The 23,641-nt window shown below is 40.0% G+C and overlaps 1 protein-coding gene across 12 annotated transcripts in view; it reads left to right on the plus strand.

Moving 5' to 3' along the window:
• Window positions 1-23,641, plus strand: part of DTNB (dystrobrevin beta) — a 235,954-nt gene that overhangs the window by 13,070 nt on the left and 199,243 nt on the right. For all 12 annotated transcript variants that reach the window (XM_013052982.2, XM_045079298.1, XM_013052985.2 and 9 more), the window contains one exon: window positions 16,617-16,684. In XM_013052982.2, the coding sequence (XP_012908436.1) occupies window positions 16,618-16,684 (67 nt within the window). In that variant the 5' untranslated portion in view covers window position 16,617. The remainder of the gene's footprint in view (window positions 1-16,616; window positions 16,685-23,641) is intronic.

The following is a 23,641-nucleotide window of genomic DNA, read 5'->3' on the forward strand; positions in this document are numbered from 1 at the left end:
TGTTGCACTGGTCTCCAAACTCCCTTTAACTGGAAATCTAGCACTGGGGTTTGTGGACCTGGATTTTCCTCACTCCTGGACCGGTCATATTTGCCCTGGAGGGGGCGATGTGGCACAAAATAAAGAGTAGGCTTTAGTGTCAAATGGGTTGGTTGCCTAATTCCACAAATTACTTTGTAACCTTAGGCCAAGTTAACTCACTATGTAGGCTTTAAATTTCTCCATCTAATTCTGCCATCCATGTTACTCATTTGTTCCTCAAACCTAGCAGAGTCCCATTTTCTCATTCTAGGTTTTTAAAATTTTTTTCAACTAAAAAAAATTTTTTTTAAACAGCAGAGGTTTCTAGAGTGGGAGGCATGTGCAAAATGATCCTCTAGGTAGGGTCTAACAAAATACGGGCAGTGAACTTTTACTAATATCTCATCCACAGGTTGACACTGTACTCCATCTGTATGTTTGGAGATAGAGATCGGGTTTTGTAAGCTAAGTAACCTGAAGTGGGGGGGGGGTACTGTGGACACCACAACCTGGAGGGGTCCGACCTGTGAGCTTCCTCTATTTGTTAATATATTCGGACATATCAAAGTTCATTGCTGACCGGGTTAGCGGTATTTCAGATTATATTATATGATTTCAATTTGATGAACCTTGCTAAAAAGACAAAGGGCTTAAAGGATTCCTGCAAAGAAATTGCAGGTTGAAGTTTCAGATTCAGCTGAAGATTGAATAATGCAAGGACATATGAACAACAAGAAAAATGCAGAGCTGATACATTTATTTATAATATAGGCTTGTCAGTCTAATGCAAAGTATAAAACAATAATGATCTAGGTGGATTGAAGAGGAATCCATAAAAATTATTAAATATTATTTGATATATGGGTTTATATGCACTGTGAGTACATTGTATCTTAAGGTATTACCTAATGATAGTATGAGGCTATTGTTCTCAATTGGTATTTTAAAACTAAGCATTTGGTATATGAAGACAAACTTACTGGAAATTTGCAGTGATGATTATAGTCATAAGCCAATGAATCTAGAATATTAAAGATTATTAAGTTAGGGATACATTTTTTGGAAGATTCTTTGGAGATTTCTTACTTTAGGAGTGAAGGACAAAAAGCCATAAACCTTTGCTTTCCCTGTTTCGGTGAAAGTAGCTGAAATACCACGTAGACGAATCAATAACTTCAGTTTGGTGACTAAAATGCCTTCTTTGTTGGGATACTTACAGAAGACATTGCTAAAGATCAAAATAATAAATTTTATATCAGGTTTGGAGTTTGCAAGAGTCTGTGTACATTTGGATAAAAGTACAGAGCTTGTGGTATTTGATATACTCCATTTCAATAATAAAAAACATACAGAGTCCTGTCTCCCCCAGCCCCCACCCACTATAGAAAAGATTTATCAGAGAATATACTCCAAATAAATGACTTCCCATTTCATTGTGAGCTAGGACCTAAAAGGTATAAAGAATAATACATGGTGCCCAGAACCCGGTCTACTAAATAAAATATAGCCACACAGAGCTGGTGTCCCTCTGCAGTCTGTCATTCTGCTTCCATCTCTAGAGGTGTTCACTCTTCTGAATTTGGTGATGCATGCTTCTTGTGTACTTGGAAAGAATTTGTGCTTTACCAGTATCGGGTGGGACATCTGCTAAGTATCAGTTAGCTCTAGCTGGCTGCTGGCGGTGTTCAGTCCTTCATATTCATCTTGACTTTCTGCCTGTACTGGTCATAGAGGAGAATCGAAGTCTCGAAATGGAAGTGTGGGTTTGTCCATTTCTCCTTTCAGTTCTATGCATTTTTGCTAAGTGTATTGTGAGGCACTGGGGTTAGGTATGTAGACATTTAGGATTGTTATGTTTTCTCAGGGAATTCTATATGTTATAGGCCCAACAATATGATGTTATAGATACTGTTTTATGAAATTGCTTTTTTTAAAAAAAGATTTTATTTCTTTATTTGACACAGAGAGCACAAGCGAGGAACGGGGTGAGAGGGAGAAGCAGAGTCCCCACTGAGCAAGGAGCCCAACATGATCCTAGGACCCCGAGATCATGACCTGAGCCGAAAGCAAATGCTTAACCTACTGAGCCACCCAGGTGCCCCTATGCAATTGCTCTTTATTTTAAAGATTTTATTATTTTATAGAAGATTTACTTATTGGGGCACCTGGGTGGCTCAGTGGGTTAAAAAGTCTCTGCCCTCAGCTCAGGTCATGATCCCGGGGTTCTGGGATCAAGCCCCGCATTGGGCTCTCTGCTCAGCAGGGAGCCTGCTCCCCCTGCCCCCCGCCTGCCTCTCTGCCTACTTGTGATCTCTCTCTGTCAAATAAATAAATCTTAAAAAAAAAAATTTACTTATTTGAGAGAGAGAGAGAGAGAGTGCCATGTGAGTGCAAGCCAGGCGTGGGGGTGTGAGCCGGGAGGGTCAGAGGGGGATGGTGAGGGATAAGCAGACTCCATGCTGAGGGCTGAGCCACAGGTGGGTGGGGCCCTCTATCGCACAACCCTGAGATCATGACCTGAGCTAAAATCAAGAGCTGGATGCTTATCGACAGAGCCAGATGCCCCTAAAGATTTTATTTTTAAGTAATCTCTATGTCCATTGTGGGACTTGAACTCACAACCCTGAGATGAAGAGTTGCATGCTTCACTGACTGAGCCAGCCAGCCAGGCGCCCCTGTGCAATTGCTTTTTGAATCAGTTAAGAGAACAAAAGAAAATAAATATGTAATTGCTCTGTTTTTTAAAAAAAAATTTTTAAAGAACAGTTTTAGATTTACTGATGAATTAAACCGTAATTGGGAGTACCTGTATGTACCTCATACCCGTTCCTTCTCTTATGAATGTCTTACATTATTGTGGTTCATTTGTTACAACTAAGGAACCAGTGATGACGTGTTCTTATTAACTGAAATTGTGTTTTATTCAGATTTCTGTAGTGTTTCCTCATGACATTTTTCTGTTCCAGAATCCTGTCCAGGATTCCACATTATAATTAGGTACGACGTCTCCTTAGACTTCTTTCAGCTTTGTCAGTTTCTTAGGCTTTTCTCATCAAGTGTTTGATAAAACTTGATAGATATGAGGAGTGCTGGTTAAATATTTTGTTTGTTTTTCCCTCATTTGAGATTTGCCTGTTTTTCTCATGATTAGACTGGGTTTATGGGTTTTGGGGTGGAAGACCCCAGAAGTAAAATGCCATTTTCATTGCATCATGTCAGGGGTACATCCTATCTCCGTAATGAGTCACTGTTGACCTCGAGCACCTGGCTGAGGTCGTGTTTGTCAGATTTCTCCACTGTCAGGGTATTTGTCCCTCTCCCTTTTTCCTCTTTGGAAGGAAGTCACTTTGTGCAGCTCATACTTAAGGAGTCAGGGGTTATGCTCCACTTTCTCTAGGGCAGAGGATCTACATAAAAAATCTGGAATCCTACTGTCCAGGGTATTTGTTGATTCTTCATTTGTTAATTTATTTACTCATTTATATCAGTATCAGCTTAAAGATATTTAATACTATTTAATGTTGTTGCTGAAATTATTATTATTTTTTTAAGATTTTATTTATTTATTTGACAGAGATCAGACAGTAGTAGACAGTATTTATTAGACAGAGATCACAAGTAGGCAGAGAAGCAGGCAGAGAGAGGAGGAAGCAGGCTCCCCATTGAGCAGAGAGCCCGATGCAAGGCTCAATCCCAGGACCCTGGGATCATGACCTGAGCCGAAGGCAGAGGCTTTAACCCACCGAGCCACCCAGGCGCCCCTGCTGAAGTTATTCTAATTTTGTCTATTGAGAGCTGTTAGGTGGCTTCTGTGTTCCTTTAATACACTCCTGTCATATGGTTTTTTTCCCTCCCCAGAACTTATTTCCTTTTTTTAAAAGATTTTATTTATTTATTTGACAGATATAGGGAGAGCATAAGTAGGCAGAACGGCAGGCAGAGGGAGAGGGAGAAGCAGGCTCCCCGCTGAGCAGGGAGCCCAATGCAGGACTCTGTCCCAGGACCCTGAGATCATGAGCTGAGCTGAGGTAGACGCTCAACCGACTGAGCCATTCAGATGCACCAGAACTTACTGATTTTCAAGAAGCTCCAGGGTTCATGTTGTATATTTCCTGCCTCAGCCATTTATCCAAGGAGCCCTGGTTCCTTTTGTTGGAGAATGGTGTTATACCCCCAAATTAGGGCACTTGGTGTGCTCATTGCTATTGGGATATTGTTGCTTCTAGGCCCATTAGAGCAAGGATGTATATATGTGTATACTAACCCACATATATGTACACGTATCTACAAATGCTTCCATGTGTAACTATCTGTATCTCTGTTAAGGTAACATGAACTTGTACTGATGTTTCTGGTTGTAATCCATTATTGCCATGTGGAATTTCTCGCTTCTCATCTTGCTTATCTGTAACCTCACCACTCCACCATCTGCCATCCATTAGCTTAAGTGTTCAGCTGCAGTACACCTGCGTACTAGTATCAGAATTGTCAGCTTAGAACCTGTGGGAAACTGAAGTACAGTACTAACGTGTATTTTGCTTTGCCTTTGGCCTTGCAGACTCCATTTATTTCCAGAATTACTTAGGTGACTCCTTTTCCCCTTACCTTCTTCAGGGAGGTTGTGTCAGACATTCATAATACAGTTTGGTTATTTGTCACATTCTGCATTTCATTCTGAGATCCCCTGACAGTGTAAGATTTTTTTTTTTTTAAGAATTTACATATGTTGAGGTTCACTCTGTGAAATTTCTTTTGGTTTGGACAAATGTATGGTGTCATGGATCCACCATTCCAGTATCATACGGATGTTTCACCACCCTAAAAATTCCCCCATGTTTCACCTATACATTCCTCTTGCTCTCTCCCCAGATCTCTGGTAGCCGCTGATCATTTGTATAATTTTGTTTTTCTAGAAGGTCATAAAATTGGACATGGTGTGTAGTCATTTCAGACTTAACAATATGTGTTTAAGCTTCCTCTGTGTCTTCACATGGCTTGGTAGCTCACATATTATTGCTGAACCATTGGGGAAGTACCCTGGTTTGTTTATCTGTTCACCATTACAGGGCATCTTGGTTGCTTTCATTATTTGGCAATTGCGACTAAAGCTGGGTGTAATCATTTGGGTGTAGGTTTTGTGTGAATATAAATTTTCAACTCAGCTAGCACCTCGTGGTGCTATTGCTGGTTCACTGGTCCTAAGACTGTGATGATAAGCTTTGTAGAGACTGCCCACCTGTCGTCCTCCGTGGCCGTTTCTGCATTATTGTTCGAAATAGATGGAAGTTCCTGTTGCTCTATATTCCTGTCAGCATTTGGTATTGCCATTTAAAAAAAAATCTTTAGCCATTGTAACAGGCATATAGTAGTAACTCATCATGTTCTAATTTATAATTTCCTAATGGTAATGATATTGAATATTCTTTCATGTACTTATTTTTCACTTATATGTCTTCTTTGGTGAGGTATCCAGATCTTTCGATCATTTTTTGATTGGGCTCTTTTCTTTCTTTCTTTCTTTTTTTTTTTTTTAAAGATTTTATTTATTTATTTGACAGCGATCACAAGTAGGCAGAGAAGCAAGCAGAGAGGCAGGCAGAGAGAGAAAGAAGGGAAGCAGGCTCGCCGCTGAGCAGAGAGCCCGATGCGGGGCTTGATCCCAGGGCCCTGGGATCATGACCCGAGCCGAAGGCAGAGGCTTTAACCTACTGAGCCACTCAGGTGCCCCTCAGCTCTTTTTTTTTTTTTTTTTTAATTTTTATTTATTTATTTGACAGAGAGAAATCACAAGTAGACAGAGAGGCAGGCAGAGAGAGAGAGGGAAGCAGGCTCCCTGCTGAACAGAGAGCCCGATGCGGGACTTGATCCCAGGACCCTGAGATCATGACCTGAGCTGAAGGCAGCGGCTTAACCCACTGAGCCACTCAGGCGTCCCAACTCTTTTTTGATTGAAAAAGCTTTCCTTACATTCTCATAGCTAAGGTGCTTTTTTTTTTTTTTTTACATTTTGTAGACTAAGGCTGTGTTCCTTTTTTTTAAATTACTAGTTTTGCTTCAAAGATATTTATTGTTGCATTGTTCAAAGTAGTAGATAATTGTAAATAATTGCCAACAATCAAGGCTTGGATAAGAAAACTCCATTCTGCCATTCAAAATTATGTTTTTGAAGAGTACTCAATGGCATGGAAAGATGCTCAAGTGTATTGTTAATCCCCCCCAGCTTTATCGAGGTGTAATTGATAAAATTGTATGTATATAAAGTGTATAGTGTGATGATTTGACATATGTATATCTTATTAGATGATTACCACAATTGAGTTAATTAACACAACTATCACTTCACAGTTACCTCTTTGGTGGTTTAAGGTCTCTCTTATCAAATTTCAAGTATACAGTATCGTACAGTATTATCAACTATGCTTACCGTGCTGTCCATTCGATCCCCAGAACTCATTCATCCAATAACTGAAAGGTTATATCCTTCGATCACTGTCTTCTCATTTCCCCCACCCCCAGCCCCTGGAAACCACTATTCTACTCTGCTTCTGTAGTGAACTTGACTCTTTTTTGTATTACTAGATTCCACATATAAATGAGTTCATGGTATTTGTTTTTCTTTCTCTGACTTAGTTCACTTTGTGCCCTGATGATTTTTAACTGGGTGGAATGAAGCTCCTGAGTAGGGTGATAGGACCCCTGAAGCTGGGATGTGTTGGCATAAATACACGTAAGGAGACTTCCCCATCCGTCCACAGGATGAACTACTGGAAGATGTGGCTGCAGCGTCTGAGATCACAGTGTCACAGAATTGTTATTTGTGGGGGTGCCTGGGTGGCTCAGCTCAGATCAGGATCCCAGGGTCCTGGGATCGAGTCTAGAGTTGGGCTCTCTGCTCAACAGGGAGCCTCCTTCTCCCTCTGCCTGCTGCTTCCCCTGCTTGTGTTCTCTCTCTCTCTGTCAAATAAATAAAATCTAAAAAAAAAAAAAAAAAAGGAATTGTATTTGTGCATTCACGAGGACAAAGATTTTGGCAGGCGAAATGGGAAAAAAGGGTGGATACGAGCGATCACGAGGAAGGAAATGGCAGGGTTTGAAATCAGAGTTCGAATGCGAAGGGAATGGTGTGAGGTGTTGGTTACCTCTTGATCATGAGGCTAAGGAAAGGCAAAGTGCCAGGAGTGCGAGTGGAAGGAAGTAAAGAGATGTACTTGCGTTCATGTCAGTGTTGATTTTCAAGGTTATATCAGAAGGACAAGGACATATAATCCGGTATGGCAGTAGTAGTAGGTATTTGTTGAGTGTGGAACTGTTAAAATCATAAGTACAAAGCTTTAGTGGTTAGTATCCATAGAGCACCAGATGGATTCACCTACTGGGAAGGTCTAGCGAAGTCATGTCTAGTAATCGTAGTTTATACACAACCTAAAAATTTGGATTTTATGTCATCTGCATTGTAGACTTGGTTGAAGTGAAAAGACTTAATGTTTTAGTTTAAGTTTCCCCAGAAGCTGACTCAGACAAGGATTTGAGTGCAAGTATTTTGTTTTGAAGATTATCCCAGGAAATACCAGTAGGGGACCATGAAGTGAGATAGGGAAGGGAAGTTTAGCAAATAAAGGATTTGTTTCAAGCGATTTACGAGTTCCGGCTGTGAGTAACTGGAGCTTATTCCTGCTGGGGAATTCCAGGAGCCTTTAGAAAGCATGTCCTCAGAGTTCAGCTTCTTGAGGGGGAAGGGAGGCAGAGTATGTCCTGGTCACTGGTGTATCCTCACCACAGAGGGTAGTGAATCTGCAGTATTTCAGGCTTGGCATGCAGGGAACAAAATGGGCTTCAGAAGTCAGAGAAAGCCATCAGTTTTTGTTTGTTTTGTTTCTTTCTTTCTTTTTTTTTTTTTAAGATTTTATTTATTTATTTGACAGACAGAGATCACAAGTAGGCAGAGAGGCAGGCAGAGAGAGAGGGGGAAGCAGGCTCCCTGCTGAGCAGAGAGCCCGATGCAGGGCTCTATCCTAGGACCCTGGGATCATGACCTGAGTTGAAGGCAGAGGCTTTAACCCGCTGAGCCACCTAGGCGCCCCTATTTTTTTTTTTTAAAGATATTTATTTATTTATTTGATAGACAGAGATCACAAGTAGGCAGAGAGACAGGCAGAGAGAGAGGGGGAAGCAGGCTCCCCGCTGAGCAGAGAGCCCGATGTGGGGCACGATCCCAGGATCCTGAGATCATGACCCCAGCCGAAGGCAGAGGCTTAAACCACTGAGCCACCCAGGCGCCCCAACCCCTATTTTGTTTTTAAAACAGATGCTGTCAGTCCAGTAGAGGTAGAATTGGCAGAGATTAGGAGATCTGGGCAGGGGGGCCCTCTTCTGGCTCTTTTCTTTATCCTCTGCCATGCAGTTCCAGCATCTTCAATTCATTTTCTATAAGGTCATCAATCCTCCTCACCCGAGGCTTAAATGAGCCAATCTAGCTGCACATTAGCCCTGGCTCTTGGTGTCCTTTCTGGAACATTAAATCCTGTGGCATGTGGAAGGACCCCTATATCAACAGTTCTCACCAATCTTATATTTGGTCCTCAAGCTCATTCCCAGGTATGTTCTCCCAGGTCCCACCAGTGCATTTCATCAGGTCCAATAGCTGTTTTGGTGAATCACCCCATCCCAAGTAAGAACAGTACCTCCCTATTTCCATGATGCCAGGACTTGACCCTGGTTAGTAGCCTGGAATCAGTGACAGAGGTAGGGACAGATCTGGAGAAGGGTCAGCATCTTCTGAGGCATGCATCTCGGATGAGGCCTTTTTTATGGTCTTTAGGTAGAGAAGATTGCCATCTTGTATCCCGGGCAAGGGAACCACTTTTTCTGGCCCAGAGGGTTCAGGAGAATCTTGACGAAACTGAATTCAGTCTTTTAAATAACTTACCTACTTTCGAAATCAGAATTTGGGCCTGATTTTTAGCACAATATGCCTTCTAGTCATAGGGACTCAGAGTTCCTTAAAATGCTGCTATGAGGGGCTCCTCGGTGGCTCAGTGGGTTAAAGCCTCTGCCTTTGGCTCAGGTCATGGCCCCAGGGTCCTGGAATCGAGCCCCGCGTCGGGCTCTCTGCTCCGCAGGGAGCCTGCTTCCTCCCCTCTCTCTGCCTACTTGTGACTTCTGTCTGTCAAATAAATAAATAAAATCTTAAAAAAAAAAATGCTGCTATGAGGTCTTCCGGTTGTCATACCATGCTTTGAGTTGTTACTTAGATGATTAGGCTTTGACATTTTCTTTCTTCTGTGTATCAGTGCTACTTAACAAAAACCCAACCAATTTAATTGTCTAAAATTCTTGATGCCCCTATATCTCTCAGATGCTAAAGCTATCACATAGCCCAGTCATCTCTACCTGTATCCCATTTGGGATCCACCACATCAAGAGTAATATTGTAGCAGCAGCCCAACCAGGGGTTCTCACCGAGCTGCTTACTACCAGCCCTGGGGATCTTGTCATTTGGTTGGTGAGTGATCACTTATAGAATCCATCTGGAAGACCTGTTATATCAGGATCAAATCTTATTTTGGGTTACCCTAGAAGCAAATGCAGATGTAAAGACAAGTGCAAGTTCTGTTTTGTTTTGTGGGTTTTTATTTATTTATTTTTTGGGTGATCCTAGAAGAAACCAGTAGAGTGGAGAAGTGAGACGGAGTAGAGAAAGGAGCTAGTAAAGACTTTGTCATCAGGCAGTGTGGGTAAGCCAGTGGAAAACATTGCCTTTTGTTCAGAAAGGGAGCTGCAGCATATATATATTAACTTCCATCAGTGGGAGAGTTCCTCTAGGGATATTAACCCACTGGTACTTCTGGACTGCCCCCAAAGGTCAAGGCTGTCTTCACTGGCCAGAAAAAGCCCTCAGGCAAAGAAATGCAGATGGTGGCACCTGGAACCTGATCAGCGTTGGTGGAATAAAGGCAGGATATCAACTTTTATACTTAAAAAAAAAAAAAACTTTATTTTTTTTTTATTTGTCAGAGAGGGAGAGTGAGTGAGAGAGCACAAGCAGGGGGAGTGAAAGGCAGAGGTAGAAACAAGACTCCCTGCTAAGCAGGGATCCCTTGATCCCCAGATCATGACCTGAGCCGAAGGCAGGCACTTAACCGACTAAGCCACCCAGGCATCCCTGTCTTCTATACTCTTAAGTCAACCAATAATGTCAATGTTGTGGCTACTGTTGAATAACAAGCTTTTCTTCCACTTTAGTTTGGTTTTGAGAGTTTCTTAAAGCATATATACTTCAACTATAATCCTGTATTTAACATGTGATTTGCAAATATTTTTCATCTAGTATGTAATTTGTCTTTTCATTTCTTACCGGTTTCTTTTATAGAAGAAATTCTTTAATTTTGGTGGTGTTCAATTTGTCTTTTTTTTTTTTTAATGGCTTGTGCTTTTACTGTGATGTACCAGACCATGAAGAGTTTCTCCTATGTTTTCTTCTAAAAGTTTTATATTTTTTAAAAAAAGATTTTATTTATTTATTTGACAGACAGAGATCAGAAGTAGGCAGAGAGGCAGGGAAGCAGGCTCCCTGCTGAGTAGAGAGCCTGATGTGGGGCTAGATCCTAGGACTCTGGGGTCATGACCTGAGCCAAAGGCAGAGGCTTTAATCCACTGAGCCACCCAGGCACCCCTAAAAGTTTTATACTTTTTTATACTTTACATTTATACTTGTCTTCCATTTCAAATTATTTTTTGTATATGGTATGAAGTATAGGTCATGGTTAATCTTTTTGTCATATAGATAACTGTTTTTTTCAACACCAAGTCTGTCCTTTCTTCACTGAATTTTTTTTGCACTTAAAAAAAAATAAGCCCTCTTCCAGTACTGTGCTATCTTGATTACTGTGGCTTTATAATAATTCTTGGGGCACCTGGGTGGCTCAGTGGGTTAAAGCCTCTCCCTTTGGCTCAGGTCATGATCCCAGGGTCCTGCGATTGAACCCCACATCAGGCTCTCTGCTTAGTGGGGAGCCTGTTCCTTCTTTCTGTCTATACCTGCCTCTCTTCCTACTTGTGATCTCTCTCTGGCAAATAAATAAATTAAATTAAAAAAAAAGATTCATTATAATAATTCTTTTTTTAAATTTTTTTTTTTAAGATTTTATTTATTTGACAGACAGAGATCACAAGTAGGCAGAGAGGCAGGCAGAGAGAGAGAGAGAGAGAGAGAGAGGGAAGCAGGCTTCCTGCGGAGCAGAGAGCCCGATGCGGGACTCGATCCCAGGACCCTGAGATCATGACCCGAGCCGAAGGCAGCAGCCCAAACCACTGAGCCACCCAGGTGCCCCTCATTATAATAATTCTTAAAGTTTACTATAATCCTGCATCTTCACTTTCCCTTTACCAAATTGTCTTGTCTATTCCTTTTGCCTATTTATAGAATTAAGAATTGTCTATCTTTATAAATATTTCTTCTGGAATTTTGATTAGACTGCCTGATGAGATGGTATGTCATTTTTTTTGTTTAGGTCTTTTAAAAATTTCATCACTGTTTTATGATTCCAGTATACTCATCCTATACATGTTTTGTTAGTATATACCTAAGCATCTTATTTTTTTTTTTATTTTTTATTTTTTTTTTAAAGATTTTATTTATTTATTTGACAGAGAGAAATCACAAGTAGTCGGAGAGGCAGGCAGAGAGAGAGAGGAGGAAGCAGGCTCCCCGCTGAGCAGAGAGCCCAATGCGGGACTCGATCCCAGGACCCTGAGATCATGACCTGAGCCGAAGGCAGCGGCTTAACCCACTGAGCCACCCAGGCGCCCCCTAAGCATCTTATTTTTGTTAGAGATATTGCAAATGCTGTTTTCAAAGTATTCAATTTCTAGGGATGCCTGCCTGGCTCAGTCTCAGTCGGTTGGGCAGCTACCTTCAGCTCAGGTCATGATCCCAGCATCCTGGGATCAAGTCCTGCATCAGGCTCCTTGCTTAGCAGGGAGCCTGCTTCTCCCTCTGTCTCTGCCTGCCACTCTGTCTGCCTGTGCCTCAGCTCTCTCTCTCTCTGACAAATAAATAAATTAAAAAAAAGTATTCAATTTCTAGTTGTACAGTGCTAGTAAACAGAGCTGTGGCTGACTTTGGTGTTTTGACCTCCTGTCCTGCAATGGTGTCAGACTCACTTTTTAGTTCTAGGAGCTTTTTTTGGCTCCTAGAATTTGGAATTTCTACATCATCTAGATCATTATCTAGATCATCATGATGTCTGCAAAATAAGGATAATTTTATTTCTTTCTTTCCATTCTGTTTGCCTTTTATCTTTTGTCTTATTTCACTGGCTGAGACATCCCATATAATGTTTAATAGAAGTAGTAAGAATGGACATCCTTGTCTTGGTCCCAGTCTCAGGGGAAAAGCATATAGTTTTCTACCACTAAATATGATCTTAGCTGTCACTTTTCTGTAGGTGCCCTTTATCAGGTGTAGAAAGGTTTTATTTCTAGTTTTCAGAGAGTTTATCTTTAGGAATGGACATTGTATTTTGTCTAATGCTCTTTTGGCATCTGACCTAAACATTTTTTATTAGATTGTTAATATGTTGGATTATATTGATTAATTTTCAAATGTTGAATTGGCCTTCCTTTCCTGGGATAAACTCCCACTGCTTCCAAGGTTTTTATAAATGGCTTGATTGGTTGAGGATTTTGCTTGTTGTTGAGGGTTTTGTGTCTATGTTCATGAGAGGCATTTGTTTTTGTACTGTCTTTGTCTATTTTGGGTATCAGGATATTACTGGCTTTTTAAAATGATTCGAAAGATGTTCTTTTGTATTTTCTGGTAGCAATTGTATGAAATTGATGTTATTTTTTTATAACATCTTTTGTGGTTCTTCATTTGTAACATTTTGTAATTGTTTTCCCTTTCTAAAGAAAATTTTTAAAAAATATTTTATTTATTTGACAGACAGACAGCAAGAGAGGGAACACAAGCAGGGGGAGTGGGAGAGGGAGAAGCAGGCTTCCCACTAAGCAGGGAGCCAGCTGCAGGGCTCATCCCAGGAACCCAGGATCATGACCTGAGCCAAAGGCAGCTGCTTAACAAGTGAGCCACCCAGGCGCTCCCTGAAGAACTTTCTTTAGCTATTTTAGAGCATGTCTGTGGACTACAAATTCTCTCAGTTTTCTTTAGTTTCTGAAAGGGTAATATTCTCTCAATGTAAAAGCATTGCTCTGCCATCTTCTGACTTCCATAGTTTCTGATGAGAAATCTGCAGTAATCATGCCGTCACTCATCTTAACAGGGGCTGTAGGCTCTGTGTAGGTTCTGTGGGTTGACTACCTGTTTGTTTTCAAAATAAACTTTCAACAAAGCCATACTCATTTGTCTACATATTGTCTGTGGCTGCTTTCAAACTGCAGTGGCGATGGTGAGTAGTGGTGACAGACCACATGGCCCGCAAACCTAAAATATTTACTGTTTGGATCTTTAAGAAAAAAATTGGTTGGTCCCTATCCTATCCTATATGTAAAATGTTCTTTTACTCTGACTTCTTTTAAGATTTTTTCTTTGTCTTTCAGCAGTTTATGATATGACCATTATAGTTAGTTTCTTTGGCTATAGCTCATTTGCTCAGTTTCTTGAATTTGTAGGTATGTCATTCACTGGACTTGGAAAGTTTTCAGCTAGTATGTCTTCATGTATTGTGTAGCACCACGTTGCCACACTCCTTTTTCTCTCCTTCTGGGATTCTGAGTACATGATGAATGTTGGATCTTTTGTTTTTGTCCACTCAGTCCCTGAAGCTTTATTCCTTTAAGAAACAAACAAACAAAACCTCTCTCTTGCTCCACCCCCCCTTCAGATGGGATAATTTCTGTTTGATATATCTTAAAGTTTACTGACTCTTTCCTCTCTCATTTCTGTCCTGCTGTTGAGTCCATCCAGTCCTCCCCCAATGAGTGTATATTTCAGTTTTAAGATTTCCCTTTGGTTCCTTTCATATCTTTTCTTTCTCTGCTAACACTTAAGATTTTAACTCTTATTTCAAGAATGTTTGTGATTGCTAATTTAGGCATTTTTCTAACTGCTACTTTTTTTTTTTTAATTTTAAAATTTTATTTGATAGACAGAGATCACAAGTAGGTGGAGAGGCAGGCGGGGGTGTTGGGGGGTGGGGGAAGCAGGCTCCCTGTCGAGCAGAAAGCCTGATGACAGGGCTCGATCCCAGGAACCTGGGATCATGACCTTAGGGGAAAGCAGAGGCTTAACCCATTGAGCCACCCAGATGCCCCTAACTGCTACTTTAAATTCTCTATCAGGTTCCTCCAACATCTGTCTTCTTATCAGTAGCTTCTGTTGATTGTCATTTCCCTTGTGAGTTAAGAATTTCTTGGTTGGTTGTTTGCCAAAGAATTTTGTATTGTTTCTGGACATACTGAACATGATAAAACTTTGGGTCTTCCTTAAATTTATAGAGTGTTGATATTTTTTGTCTTAGCATTGTAATTTTGTAGGCATTTCAATGATCCAGAATATAGTTATATTAATTTTTTTGAGATTATTTGGAAATAAAGACAAAATTTAGAAAATTGTCATGAAGAAATTAGAGATCTCCAGGAATTCTTAGGCTCTACTTTGAAAAAAACTGGTGTAGGGGCGCCTGGGTGGCTCAGTGGGTTAAGCTGCTGCCTTAGGCTCAGGTCATGATCTCGGGGTCCTGGGATTGAGTCCCGAATCTGGCTCTCTGCCTTCAGCAGGGAGTCTGCTTCCCCCTCTCTCTCTCTGCTTGCCTCTCTGCCTACTTGTGGTCTCTGTCTGTCAAATAAATAAAGAAAATCTTTAAAAAAAAAAAAAGAAAAAAGTGGTGTAGAGAAATAGCGAAAAGTAGAAAAATGCTATGATGAGCTGTGTTATAGATATTATGATATTACCTTTGAATCTATGGTTAGCATTTAAAATTTGTATTACCTAGTGAGAGACCAAGATTGGGGAGGAGGCAGTAAACTTTTAAATATCTTCCTTCCTTTGTAATTACAGGCTACTGGTATCAACCCTTGATTTTCTCTTTAGGACCTACCTTTCATTACATTTTGCTGCTTCTAGTTGCTTTGTCTTTTGGCTTTCTTCCTGTTTAAAATTTTTTTCTCTTGGAGGTAAATTGTTAAGTTACCATCATGTATGTTATAAAGCCTACTTGGTAATACATCAATGATTTAGGAAAAGATTGGTCTTAATTATCAAAATATTAGTTGTAGAATGATAATTTTTAAATTTTCTTTAGGATGTATTTAAAACTAAACCTTTACCAGGCACCTTGTTTTAATGGATGTGTAATTTGTGTAGTCATCATTTAATTTGTGATTCTAATATATTTGAGACTATGCTGTAAATCACTCCATGATTTATAAGTTTAATCTCCTTAGGGAAATTGTTTGGCTTATGCTCTGTCTAGATACTTTTTATTCACAGAATAAGGCAAAATTCAGCTGAAATGATTTTGCATCAGTAGGGTCTGTGCAATGGGCTTTTTTGTTCTCCAGCTTTTTAAGTGTGGAGATTTGGCAGCATGCATGTGAAAGCAAGGATTATGTAAGAAGTTTAGTGAAAGGGTGGGAATTGACTCTACCACTTCTAAGTTGTACCCTCAAGCAAGTTAGTGTTCTTTTCCAGGCTGTTTCCTAATCTATAAAATGGGGATAATAATAATGATGCCAGTATCTAGGGTTGTTGGAAGGATTAAATGAGGTAACACATGGGCAGAGTTTTAACAGAGAGACTGATGTAGCCTATGTGTGTCAACCTGAACTATTACTGTGTGATAAAAAATTTATCTCAAGGAGGGCCTGGGTGGCTCAGTGGGTTAAGCCTCTGCCTTAGGCTCAGGTCATGATCCCAGGGTCCTGGGATCGAGCTCCACATCAGGCTCTCTGCTCAGCAGAGATCTCTGTGATCTCTGTCAAATAAATAAATAAAATCTTTAAAAAAGAAAAGAAAAGAAAAAAAATGATGTCTAGGAGTTCTTTGAGTTTGGGGATGAACACTTTCTTTCTTTCTTTTTTTTTTTTAAAGATTTTATTTGTTTATTTGACCAACAGAGACCCACTGAGCCACCCAGGCGCCCCGGGTATGAATACTTTCTTTGTTCAATATTGTTTACTATGAAAATAGAAGATTTTATTTATGTCTTTTGTGTATATGCTAATAACTGTTATGTTCTCTAGTTTAGCCTTTCATTATAATTATTTTCTAAATTATATTTAGTACCATGTTTATCTGTGTAAAACAGTAGGGTTATGGGAAGCTGTGTCCCAACTAATCCAGGACTTAGCAGAGAAAATAATCAAAGTTAGAAATAAGACATAGCCCCATATTTTCAGCACAGGAAGCAAGTGTATGAGCTCATTTAATTATTGACTTTGTCATATTTTAGAAGCTATCAAGTAAATAAAGGGACAGTGTCTTGTCTTTTTCTATATCGGGCTTCTGCTTTATTTTTACTGATTGTCTCTTAAATGCATATACAACTTGGTTCCCTGTACCTCTTCATAACAGAATGATAAGCCCTTGGATGAATTATCAAATTGCAGTGGTTTATTGTATCTTTTTTTGTTTATAGGATGATTGAGGAAAGTGGAAATAAGCGGAAGACCATGGCTGAGAAGAGGCAGCTGTTCATAGAAATGCGTGAGTCCTGAGAGCTTCTGTGTTCCTTGTTTGTATGTGTGGGGATGCCTTTTCTTTTTTTTCCTGATGAAGTCATAACTTTAAGCATTAGCATGTTCCATTTTTTAAAAAAAGATTTATTTATTTTAGAGACAGAAAGAGAGAGTGCAAGTGGGCCTACGGGCAGAGAGAGAATCTCAAGCGGACTCCATACGGATCACGCATTTGCCGTCTTTGGGCCTTTGCTTATGCAGTGGGGCCCACCTTCATCTGCCTTGTTCCTGCTTACCACTCAAGGCTCAGCATAGGGGTCTTATTTTCATTAATTTTTTAACACATTTATTGAAGATCTGTTATATTCTAGGCACTGTACTAGGTGCTAGGGTTAAGGGGAGAACAGAACACAGTCCCTGACTTCTTGCATATTGCTTACATTTTGGTGAGGGGAAACATACAAAATAAGGAAAACCTGTTGATAAACAAATCCTGATAGTAAGAAGTGCCTGGGGTGCTTTCAGTAAATAAACGTGACCATGAGAGAGAGCACAACCAGGGTAGAGTACTACTGTGGCGTCGGAAATGGGTATTCTGTAAAAAATTGGGTTTGCTGCTTCGTGAATGCATCATTCTGACACATAGAGCTCAGACAAATTGCCTTTCTCTGTAACAAACTCAAGGGTATGGACAGTTTTGGAGATGTTTGGGGAGTATGGCTTCTTGTCTCCCCTCTTTCTTCATAGGAAGAATTGCATTGGTGACAGTGGTGTCTGCTGCTCAAAGCTCTCCTCTCTCCTCTCCAACATCACCCCAGATCTCCAGCATTATTACCTTCTATGGATGTAAAAGTCATCTTTTGCCAGCCTTATACGATTCTACCATCTAAGTTTTGGGTTGATTTTAGGGCAATTTTGAATTCACTGATCTTTCTGTTTTATTAGTCTCAGTGGGTAATCAATAGATTTTTACTTGTTGTAGGTATATCCATAACTTTTTTAAAGACTTCACTTTAAAAAAAAAAGATTTTATTTATTTATTTGACACAGAGATAGAGATCACAAGGGGGAAACAGGCTCCCCATTGAGCAGAGAGCCCGATGCGGGGCTCGATTCCAGGACCCTGAGAACATGACCTGAGCTGAAGGCAGAGGCTTAACCCACTAAGCCACCAGGCATCCCAAGACTTCACTATTTTAGAGCAGTTTTAGGTTCACAGTAAAACTAAGAGGCAGGTATAGCAAGTTCCCCGTAGCACACATACACGATTTCCCCTGTTAACAAACCACCCCACCAGAGGGTACATTTGCTACAACAAATGGCCTGTGTTGACAAATTGTAACACCCCAAATTTGTGGTTTACATGAGGGTTTATTCTTGATGTTGTACATTCTTTGGGACTATATTATTATTATTATTATTATTTTTAAAAGATTTTATTTATTTATTTGACAGAGATCACAAGTAAGCAGAGAGGCAGGCAAGAGAGAGATGGGGAAGCAGGCTCCCCACTGAGCAGAGAGACTGATGCGGGGCTTAAACCCAGGACCCTGGGATCACGACCTGAGCCAAAGGCAGAGGCTTTAACCAACTGAGCCACCCAGGCGTCCCCACTATATTGTTTTTTAAAAAAGATGGTTTTGACTACTGTATTTAAAATTTTTTTTGTTTGTTTTCTTTTTCTTTTCTTTTTTTTTTTTTTTAAATATTTTATTTATTTTTATTTGACAGAGATCACAAGTAGGCAGAGAGGCAGGCGGAGAGAGAGAGGAGGAAGCAGGCTCCCTGCTGAGCAGAGAACCCGATGCAGGACTCGATCCCAGGACCCTGAGATCATGACCTGAGCCGAAGGCAGCGGCTCAACCCATTGAGCCACCCAGGCGCCCCTCCTCTGTCCATTTCTTGATTGATTATTTGTTCTTTGGGTGTTGAGTTTGATAAGTTCTTTATAGATTTTGGATACTAGCCCTTTATCTGATATGTCATTTGCAAATATCTTCTCCCATTCTGTCAGTTGTCTTTTGGTTTTGTTGACTATTTTGTTGCAAAACATTTTGATCTTGATGAAGTCCCAATAGTTCATTTTTGCCCTTGCTTCCCTTGCCTTTGACGATATTTCTAGGAAGAAGTTGCTGTGGCTGAGGTCGAATAGGTTGCTAACTGTGTTCTCCTCAGGGATTTTGATGGCTTCCTTTCTCACATTGAGGTCCTTCATCTATTTTGAGTCTATTTTTGTGTGTGGTGTAAGAAAATGGTCCAGTTTAATTCTTCTGCATGTGGCTGTCCAATTTTCCCAACACCATTTGTTGAAGAGACTGTCTTTTTTCCATTGGACATTCTTTCCTGCTTTGTCAAAGATTAGTTGACTATAGAGTTGAGGGTCTATTTCTGGGCTCTCTATTCTGTTCCATTGATCTATGTATCTGTTTTTGTGCCAGTACCATACTGTCTTGGTGATGACAGCTTTGTAATATAGTTTGAAGTCTGGAAATGTGATGCCACCAACTTTGGCTTTCTTTTTTCAACATTCCTCTGGTCTTTTCTGGTTCCATATAAATTTTAGGATTCTTTGTTCCATTTCTTTGAAAAAATTTGATGGTATTTTGATAGGGATTGCATTAGGTAGCATAGATTGCTTTAGGTAGCATAGACATTTTTACAATATTTGTTCCTGTAATCCATGAGCATGGAACATTTTTCCATTTCTTTGTGTCTTCCTCAATTTCTTTCATGAGTAATTTATAGATTTTGGAGTACAGATTCTTTGCCTCTTTGGTTAGGTTTATTCCTAGGTAGCTTACAGTTTTGGGTGCAATATGCTGTGGGTTTTTCATAGGTAGCTTTGATGATATTAAGGTATATACCCTCTATCCCTACACTTTGAGGAGTTTTGATCAGGAAAGGATGCTGTACTTTGTCAAGTGCTTTTTCAGCATCTACTGAGAGTACCCTATAGCTCTTATTCTTTCTTTATTAATGTATTTTATCACATTGATTGATTTGTGGATGTTGAACCAACCTTGCAGCCCAGGAATAAATCCCACTTGGTCGTAGTGAAAACTGAACCAGGAAGAAATAGAAAACCTGAGCAGACCCATAACCAGTAAGGAGATTGAAGCAGTCATCAAAAATCTCCCAAAAAACAAGAGTCCAGGGCCAGATGGCTTCCCAGGGAATTATACCAAACATTCAAAGAAGAATTAATACCTATTCTCCTGAAACTGTTCCAAAAAAATAGAAATGGATGGAAAACTTCCAAACTCATTTTTTGAGGCCAGCATTACCCTGATCCCAAAACCAGACAAAGACCCCATCAAAAAAGAGAATTACAGACCAATATTCTTGATGAACACAGATGCGAAAATTCTCACCAGAATATTAGCCAGTAGGATCCACCAGTACATTAAAAGGATTATTCACTACGACCAAGTGGCTTGATGCCAGGCCTCCCAGCTCAGAGATTCTGATTTTATTTTTCCTTTTCCAAAATTTTGTCAGTTTTATTGGTCTTTTCAAGGAACTTTGGCTATGTTGGTCCTCTGTGTGTATCTTTGTTTCTGCCTCATTATTTTGTGCTATTGTGTTTATTACTTTCTTCTTTTTACTTACGGGAATTCTGATGTTCTGTTTCCAACTTCTTATGTTAGGTAACTTGGGCCATTTATTTTCTGACTTTTTTCCTCTTATGTAAGCACTTAAGAACTTCTTTCCTGTGATTTTCTATTTTTGCATTTCATGTGTTCTGATAGATGCCATTTTCGTGATCACTTCTCTGTGTTTTCTAACTTCTGTTAGGAATTATTTAGAAATACGCTTTTAAATTTACAAATGAATGACTTTTTTTTTTAAAGATTTATTTATTTATTTATTTGACAGAGAGAGATCACAAGTAGGCAGAGAGGCAGGCAGAGAGAGAGAGAGGAGGAAGCAGGCTCCCTGCCGAGCAGAGAGCCTGATGCGGGACTCCATCACAGGACCCTGAGATCATGACCTGAGCCGAAGGCAGTGGCTTTACCCACTGAGCCACCCAGGCGCCCCACAAATGAATGACTTTTAATTAAAAAATATTTAGCTTAATTAGTATGTGGGTCAGAGAATGAAGGATGTTCTAGAATCTTTGAATTTAATATTTTTTGTTATATGTTTTTGTAAATATTCCATGTGTGCTTGAAGATAATGTGTATGATTTCTTCATTATTTAGATTTAACTTGTTATATGTTTTATTCAGACCGTTTTTATTCTTAATGATTTGAACCAGTTAATTACTAAAAGTCATTAAAAATCTCTGCTTTGATCATGGACTTTAATTTTTTATCCCTTAGTTCTGTCAGTGATTTGACCTTTTGTTCTTAGATGCACATGTATTAAAATATTACGTCTACCTAGGATATTGAATATATTGAATATTATGAAGATATACTCTTTTAAAAAATATTTTTTATTTCTTTTATAGGTATACTCTTTTTCTAGTGATGCTTTTTACTGTGAAGTTTATTTTGTTGTTATTAATATAGCTGTACTGGGGGCACCTGGGTGGGTCAGTCGTTAAGCATCTGCTTTCGGCTCAGGTCATGATCCCAGGGTTCTGGGATCAAGTCCCACATCAGGGTCCTTGCTCAGCAGGAAGCCTGCTTCTCCCTCTCTCACTCCCCCTGCTTGTGTTTCTTCTCTCGGGCAGAGGGAGAGGGAGAGAAAGAATCCTAAGCAGAGTCTGAGCTGGGCATGGAGCCCAACATGGGGCTTGATCCCATGACCCTGAGATCAGGACCTGAGCTGAAGTCAAGAGTCAGATGCTTAACTTACTGAGCCACCCGGGCTCCCCTGATCTTTATGTTTTATGTATCTCTCCTATAAGCAGTGTAAGCTAGATTATTTAACAACAACAACTATTGTCTTTGATTTTTCACTGAAGAATTTATCCTGTTTAATTGTTTTTATGAGTATAGAGGGATTTCACATTTTCTTCCATCTTGTTTTGTGCTTCAACTGTGTCCTTTCTCTGTTGTTTTTTCTTCCTTTCTTATCTTCCTTAGATAAAATGAGTTTCCTTCCTTCCAGTCCATTTTTCCCTCTTTTTGGTTGTGAGTTGTATATTCTTTTTCTGTTCTTTTCGTGGCTGAGAAAGTCTAACATCAATTAAAATGAAATCCAGAGCTTATCAACATTTACAACTTATTCAAAGCAATGCAGGAATATGAGACTGTTTTAGAGCACCTCCCTTATGAAATACATGCCATTTAAAAAAAAAGATTTTATTTATTTGACAGAGAAAGACACAGTGAGATAGGGAACACAAGCAGGGGGAGTGAGAGAGGGAGAAGCAGGCTTCCTGCTGAGCAAGGATCTGATGTGGGGTTCAATCTCAGGACCCCAGAATCATGACCTGAACCAAAGGCAGACGCTTAATGTCTGAGCCACCTAGGTGGCTATTTTTAGTATTCTCTTTTTTAACATCATAAATTAGACTTAAGAATTCTTTAGTATGATCAGTTTTTCTTTTGTCTAACCTATTTGATTATCACTTTCTTTATTTGCTTTAAAAACTTAAATCTAAGTTGAGGTGGAGCCAGTCATGTGTTCCTGTTTCCCTTTGTGGGATTTTTTTCCCCTTTTCTTTCTAGTTCACCCACTGAAAGAGTCACCAGTCTGTGGTCTGTACCTTCTTCTCTGTTGGGACTTCTGGCTTCATCTCTGGTCCCCAGGATTTCTAATCAGACAGCCAAGAAAAAAAACAAGGAAGTCATTTATGTTTATTTTTGTTACTTATTCAGACTCCTATTTTCTTGAAACATTTTGGTTCTTAAAAGTTGTTGTAAAGGAGCACCTGGGTGGCTCAATCGTTAAGCATCTGCCTTAGGCTCGGTTCATGATCCTGGGATCGAACCCCACATCAGGCTTCCTGCTCAGTGGGAAGCCTGCTTCTCCCTCTCCCACTCCCCCTGCTTGTGTTCCCTCTCTCGCGTGTGCTCTCTCTCTCTCTCTCTGTCAAATAAATAAATAAAATCTTAAAAAAAAAAGTGGTTGTTAAGGTTTTAGACAATTCAGAAAGGTTACTCTCTTTACATTTACTAGGTTTGTTACCTCTTCTCTTTCTCCTTCTCTTCTCTTCATCTCTTTGATCCCATGGGGGGATCAAGTTAGATGGCTTTTTAACAAAATATACTTACTGCCTTACACCTTCTGTAGGTGCGCCAAGCTCCTCCACCGAATCCTGTGGCTCCCTAGCCTGCAGTCTGGAATCCTGTGCTATGTCTGAAGAAGGCATCAACATGTTTGTACAGGGAAAGGAGTTGGTTTCACCACTACCTTTATCATCTCCTTGTATTAGCTTTTCAAAATTGTATAGTTTGTGTAATATTTTGACTTTGCTTAGTATGTTTTTTGGGGAAAGCAGATCAGTCTTTTTTTTTTTTTTTAAGGATTTTTATTTATTTATTTGACAGGCAGAGATTTATTTATTTGACAGGCAAGTAGGCAGAGAGGCAGGCAGAGAGAGAGGAGGAAGCAGGCTTCCTGCTGAGCAGAGAGCCTGATGCGGGGCTCAATCCCCGGACCCTGAGATCATGTCCTGAGCCGAAGCAGAGGCTTTAACCCACTGAGCCACCCAGGTGCCCCACAGATCAGTCTTTTATATCAGCAACACAACTTTCTAATGTTCAGTTATCTATTCATTCAATAAATATTTCAGGTGCTAGTTTTATTATGTCCTAGTTTGGGGCATATAATAGTGAACAACACAACAATGAAATGGTCTCTACCTTCATGAAACTTATTTTCCTGAAAATGGAAATAAGGAATGATAGGGCAGTAAGAGCCATGACTGGGGAAGCGCGGGGGGTCCAGGAAGGGAACTGAAAGGAAGCGATGTGCAGGCTGAGTCAGTTCAGGGTTGTGATGGAGAAAGGGCTGGAGCCGTGAGTAGCACTTACAAGACTCAGATGAGAGAGCTCGGCATGTTTGGGTAATTATATGTAGCTTGTACTG

Source organism: Mustela putorius, unplaced genomic scaffold (genome assembly GCF_011764305.1).
Source record: "Mustela putorius furo isolate JIRA1106 unplaced genomic scaffold, ASM1176430v1.1 tig00000281_pilon_pilon_pilon, whole genome shotgun sequence".
Taxonomy (NCBI): Eukaryota; Metazoa; Chordata; class Mammalia; order Carnivora; family Mustelidae; genus Mustela; species Mustela putorius.